A 6,223-nucleotide genomic window follows, 5' to 3' on the forward strand; every position below is an offset into this window, starting at 1 on the left:
GGGAGAGAGACAGAGAGAGCGAGAGACAGACAGAGGGGGGAGAGAGACAGAGAGAGCGAGAGACAGAAGGAGAGAGAGAGAGACAGACAGAAGGAGAGAGAGAGAGACAGACAGAAGGAGAGAGAGACAGAGAGAGAGGGAGAGAGCGAGAGAGACAGAAGGAGAGAGAGAGAGACAAACAGAAGGAGAGAGACAGGCTGAATACTTTTGCATGCCACACTTTTCAGATGTTTCTGTACTAACTTCTGAAAACTGCATCAATGACTTCCACTTCATAATTACAGCATGCACCACTTGTGTCCATCACATGAAATCCCAAATAATGAACGTGCGTCTGTGGCTGTAAGAGGAGCTCACAACATACACACTAGCAGCAGTCCGTCCAGTCTCTGGTGCTCACAGGGGTGGGGAAATCTCAGGAATACTACACAATGAATATATTCAGCCCAACAACAACATAGAGTACGTAGTAACCATAGCAACACACAAGCTGATCATCAGTCTCCTGTATCTTTATTGAAAAGTTGAATCAGATTAAACTTCACTAACGACAGAAACTTACACACACATACACGCACGCACGCACGCACACACACATCTAAATAAAAAATACAATGTTGGACGATGAAAAGAATCATGGGAAATGTAGGAATAAAAATGGTTTAAAACAGAACACCACATCTTGGGGTCGACGGTGTCGGGTCTAAAAGAAGTCGAGGTCGTCTGGAGCGTCCAGGTCTCTGTACTCAATGATCGATCTGGGGTCACCTCGCACGCCCCTACACACACACACACACACACACACACAGAGAGAGACACACACACACAGAGAGACAGACACACAGAGACAGACACACACACACACACACAGACACACACACACACACAGAGAGACACACACACACACAGAGACAGACACACACACACACACACACACACACACACACAGACAGACACACACACACAGAGAGACACACACACACAGAGAGACACACACACACACACACACAGAGAGAGAGAGACACACACAGTCAGTATATGATCAAAAGGTTGTGTGTGTACCGCCATCACTCGTGTGTTTTCTCTACCTGTTGTTGTTGTTTCGTTGTTTCCCGGGAAACCCTCCTCCTCCTCCTCCTCCTCCTCCTCCACCTAAATGACCTCTGAAGTTGTCATAGTTACCACGCCCCGCCCCAAACTGGTTGGGAGGGTAGGAAGGTCCGCCACCTGCAAAACAGACACACAGACAGACAGACAGACAGACACACACACACAGGAAAAAGTCCTAATGTTTAAAGAAGTTGTAGCGTCAGCGGACTATTGACCGAGTTGGAAACGCTGAAAACAACCAGTTCCTACTAAATCATTCTGGGGACTTAACGGGGCGATAGAACACAAAACCCACGTCCATCCATCCATCTTCATCCGCTTATCCGGGGTCGGGTCGCGGGGGTAGCAGCTCCAGCAGGGGACCCCAAACTTCCCCTGCTGGAGCTGCACCCACGTGACCTCGTCATAGTGTAATAAGGACAGTTTGGAGGTAACTAGGACATGCATAGAAAGTCCCATTGACCCTCTGTCCTCTGAAAATCTCACCATTTAAAACTGCCTCTGAGAACGAGCTCCTCCTTTGGCTCTAGTCTCTCTCTTTGTCACGCCCAGACATTTACACAGGCTACACCACTGACCTGAGGTCAGCTTAAGGGTCTTATAGACTAGACGCAGCCCAGCTGGCGCGTGCAAACGTGACCTCATGGGAGCGCTGTGACTGTTTATACTTGCGCGTGGTGGTCGCGACACTAGCTGCAGTCTTCTCCTGAACAGAGGTGGCGCTAATGAGCAAAGGCTACAGACGTTGCTCTTTCTACGGACTAGAAGAAGGAGAAAAAGGTAAACAACGGCTGAACTGGCAGCAGCATTGACGTCAATGCTTGGATCTGATTGGATGAGCTACTTGGTGGGATCAAGCCTGTGTGTGTGTGTGTGTGTGTGTGTGTGTGTGTGTGTGTGTGTGTGTGTTACCAGGGAAGCCGGGCATGGGAGGTCTGATTCCAGGAGGATATCCCAGAAGGCTTTGCTGCTGCGGTGACTGACCAGGAAATCCTGGCATACTGGGGGGCGTGGCTAAAAGAGAGAGAGAGTTTAACTGACTGTGTGCTATGAACTACTCTGTGTGTGTGTGTCTGTGTCTCTGTGTGTGTGTGTGTCTGTGTCTCTGTGTGTGTGTGTGTCTGTCTGTGTGTCTGTCTGTGTCTCTGTGTGTGTCTGTCTGTGTCTCTGTGTGTGTGTATGTGTCTGTGTGTGTGTCTGTGTGTGTGTGTGTGTGTGTCTGTCTGTGTGTGTGTGTGTGTGTGTGTCTGTCTGTGTCACCTTGTGGCGGGGGTGGGAGGGGCTTGTTCTCGGGCAGGGCGGGTCTCTTGGTGTCCAGCAGGAAGTTGTTGAAGAAGACGACTTCCTGTCTGACGGCGGACACTTTGTCCCCGTGTTTGTTCAGGATGTGTTTACGTACAAACTCCGGAGCCTGGAAAACAACGAGTGTTACCACGGAAACCACACGCGCAGTCAGGCCGAACACAAACGCACAGGAAGTCGACTCACCTTGAACTTCTTCCCGCTCAGAGGACAGAGCCACTTGTCTTTACTGAGCTCCTGGGCATTAGAGGCTAGGAACTTCTCCACCTGGAGACACACACACACACAGAGAGAGAGACAGACACACACAGAGAGAGACAGACACACACACAGAGAGAGACAGACACACACACACACACACAGAGAGACAGACACACAGAGACAGACACACACACACACACACACACACAGAGAGACAGACACACACACACACACACACACACACACACACAGAAACACACAGAGACAGACACACACACACACACAGAGAGAGACAGACACACAGAGAGAGACAGACACACAGAGACAGAGAGACACACACATACAGAGAGACACACACATACAGAGAGACACACACACACACACACGTTACAAACTTGATGTAAAGGGAAGAGATAGACAGAAGACAGCGAGAAACAGACAGACAGGCAGAGAGAGAGACAGAGACAGACAGACAGACAGACAAAGAGAGGCTATGTTTAGACGGACACGGTCTGAAGAGAAAACGTGAAAGTGGCGTTGCGTTCTCTCTCAAAACGAGAGTTTTGGGGGAAATGTGCGGCTAGGTGGCACCAGCAGGCCGCCTGCGTAGAACCTTCCTCCTACTTCTCTCCTTAGCAGCACGGAATCAAAACATGTCCAAGTGAACAACAGAAGCTCGTCTGGACAGACGAGGAGGTGGAGGTGCACGTTTGTCTGACGATGACCAGCACAGTCGACCGTGATGAGCCCCAGCACAGCACCCACGGGAGCACCAAAATATCCTGAGTCTCCAGCCCTTCAGACGCTGCTTGAGAGAGGCAGCGGAGCATCTCTCTGTCTGTCTGTCTCTCTCTCTGTGTGTGTCTCTCTCTCTGTGTGTGTCTGTGTGTGTGTGTGTGTCTCTGTGTGTGTGTGTGTGTGTGTGCGTGTGTCTCTCTCTCTCTGTGTGCGTGTGTCTCTCTGTGTGTGTGTGTGTGTCTCTGTGTGTGTGTGTGTGTGCGTGTGTGTGTATGTATGTGTGTGTCTCTCTGTGTGTGTGTGTCTCTCTGTGTTTGTGTGTGTCTCTCTCTGTGTGTCTCTCTCTGTGTGTGTGTCTCTCTCTGTGTGTGTGTCTCTCTGTGTGTGTGTGTGTCTCTGTGTGTGTGTGTGTGTGTGTCTCTGTGTGTGTGTGTGTGTGTGTCGTCTCTCTGTGTGTGTGTCTCTCTGTGTGTGTGTGTCTCTCTGTGTGTGTGTCTCTGTGTGTGTGTGTGTGTGTGTGTGTGTGTGTGTCTCTCTGTGTGTGTGTCTCTCTCTGTGTGTGTGTGTCTCTCTCTCTGTGTGTGTGTCTCTCTCTCTGTGTGTGTGTCTCTCTCTCTGTGTGTGTGTCTCTCTCTCTGTGTGTGTGTCTCTCTCTCTGTGTGTGTGTCTCTCTCTCTGTGTGTGTCTGTGTGTGTGTGTGTCTCTCTGTGTGTGTGTCTCTCTCTCTGTGTGTGTGTCTCTCTCTCTGTGTGTGTGTCTCTCTCTCTGTGTGTGTGTCTCTCTCTCTGTGTGTGTGTCTCTCTCTCTCTGTGTCTGATGAATATCCTACATATGGTCATTGAACTATAACAACCTTATCCACATTGTCGAAATCATTTAAATATTGAGCCATTACATTGAAAATCTTTTAGATAACAGGAGTCTATAATGTCTGTAGCCTGCTCCGTAACAACAGACTACCTGGACGCCTTTCTCTCGTCTCTCGCCACGCCGCTGTCTTCAGACCTTTGACCCGTTAGACGGGAACGCGACGGTGGAGCGTTTAAGATTCCCACTCTGGAGGGTGGTTCCACTTTTTTTGCATTTTTAAGCCCCAAAAACTCCGTCGGCGTATAAATGAAAGGCACATCTGATAAAATATTTTGTTGTTTTCACCCGTGAGCGTATTTGTGTAAACAGGGCCTGAGAGACAGACAGAGAGAGAGACAGACAGACAAAGAGAGAGACATTGTACCTCTTGTTCTGGGTCCTTCTTCCCCAGCTTGGCGGCTTCTTCTTCACTCAGCGTCTCCGACTGAGAGAACAGAGGAGCCAGACGCTCCTCACACATCCTCTGATGCTCGCTCACTGTCCAATCAGAACACAGACACACGCTGATATCATCACCACGGACACAACCAGCACTTACACACCAACCATGGGATCTGTGTGTGTGTGTGTGTGTGTGTGTATCTGTGTACCCTCGGTGGCGGTGATCTTGGCTACAGGCAGCGGTCCTCGTACGTGGATCAGACCACAGCGATGAGGCATCTCGTCCTCGGCGGGATACTCACAGAAGTTATAATAATCCACAGAGTGAACTAGACGCAGGTAGAGCAGCAGTCTGTCCAGAACCTACACACACACACACACACACACAGAGACACACAATCGTTAAACACACTTCATTCAAAGTGGACAGTAACAAAATAAATCAAAAGCCGTCTTGGTTCATCTTTCCACTGTTCCAACAATCACCACTCTGGTTTGGTTGAAATAATCCCTTAATTCACCCATTTACATGTAGAGATATGCTGGCTCTATACACGCTAAAAGTCCTGATTATTTACATGGAGTCTGGTGGAAATATGCTGGCTCTATACACGCTAAAAGTCCTGATTATTTACATGGAGTCTGGTGGAAATATGCTGGCTCTATACACGCTAAAAGTCCTGATTATTTACATGGAGTCTGGTGGAGATATGCTGGCTCTATACACGCTAAAAGTGCTGATTATTTACATGGAGTCTGGTGGAGATATGCTGGCTCTATACACGCTAAAAGTCCTGATTATTTACATGGAGTCTGGTGGAGATATGCTGGCTCTATACACGCTAAAAGTCCTGATTATTTACATGGAGTCTGGTGGAGATATGCTGGCTCTATACACGCTAAAAGTGCTGATTATTTACATGGAGTCTGGTGGAGATATGCTGGCTCTATACACGCTAAAAGTGCTGATTATTTACATGGAGTCTGGAGGAGATATGCTGGCTCTATACACGCTAAAAGTGCTGATTATTTACATGGAGTCTGGTGGAGATATGCTGGCTCTATACACGCTAAAAGTGCAGATTATTTACATGGAGTCTGGTGGGTTTGGTGATGGGGAGTTCGGGGCCGTTTCATGTTAAACTAAAAAGGATCTTCCTCTTTAACAGACACACAGAAACAGACACAAGTCTGAGTTTCGCCCACCTTCAGTAGTGTCTCGTCCGTCTCCACGGTAACCTCAGAGGAGGCGGCGGGGTCTTTGGCGTCGTCGCTGTTCCCCCCCGAGGCGCCGATCAGCTCCTCCTCCTCGGCGCTCACCTCCTCGATCAGATAATCTGTGATGTTCTTCAGGACGGGGTTGGTCTCCATCTGACACACACACACACAGAGTCACACACACACAGAGTCACACACAGAGTCACACACACACACACAGAGTCACACACACACAGAGTCACACACACACAGAGTCACACACACACACAGTTAACTTTATCAATAAGAGTAATGTTTGTTTTGGGGTCTATTTAGTATCGTACAGAACGTTACTGTTTATATATTTTAACGTTAGACAGCCAATCACAGACATTATACATTCTTGGTAGAAGCCAGGGCTCAT

The 6,223-nt window shown here is 48.7% G+C and overlaps 1 protein-coding gene across 1 annotated transcript; it reads right to left on the minus strand.

The window, feature by feature from the left end:
• Window positions 1-670: 670 nt before the first annotated feature.
• LOC144513858 (serrate RNA effector molecule homolog) lies at window positions 671-6,009 on the minus strand. The gene is made up of 8 exons (XM_078245054.1): window positions 5,809-6,009; window positions 4,812-4,965; window positions 4,586-4,698; window positions 2,599-2,679; window positions 2,371-2,521; window positions 2,023-2,124; window positions 1,089-1,227; window positions 671-779 (listed from the first exon to the last, which is right to left on the minus strand). The coding sequence occupies exons 1-8, from the start codon at window positions 5,971-5,973 to the stop codon at window positions 704-706; spliced, it is 981 nt and encodes a 326-aa protein (XP_078101180.1). The 5' UTR covers window positions 5,974-6,009; the 3' UTR covers window positions 671-703.
• Window positions 6,010-6,223: the final 214 nt, after the last annotated feature.

The sequence above is a fragment of the Sander vitreus genome, unplaced genomic scaffold (genome assembly GCF_031162955.1).
Source record: "Sander vitreus isolate 19-12246 unplaced genomic scaffold, sanVit1 ctg357_0, whole genome shotgun sequence".
Classification (NCBI taxonomy): Eukaryota; Metazoa; Chordata; class Actinopteri; order Perciformes; family Percidae; genus Sander; species Sander vitreus.

What these genes read in the sequence shown, in the direction of transcription:
- LOC144513858 (XM_078245054.1), bottom strand. Translation starts at nt 5,973, where the DNA reads ATGGAGACCAACCCCGTCCTGAAGAACATCACAGATTATCTGATCGAG. An exon ending in CGGACGAGACACTACTGAAG is followed by an intron (nt 4,966 to 5,808) that starts GTGGGCGAAACT and finishes GTGTGTGTGTAG; the next exon opens with GTTCTGGACAGACTGCTGCT. An exon ending in TGAGCGGGAAGAAGTTCAAG is followed by an intron (nt 2,522 to 2,598) that starts GTGAGTCGACTT and finishes GTTGTTTTCCAG; the next exon opens with GCTCCGGAGTTTGTACGTAA.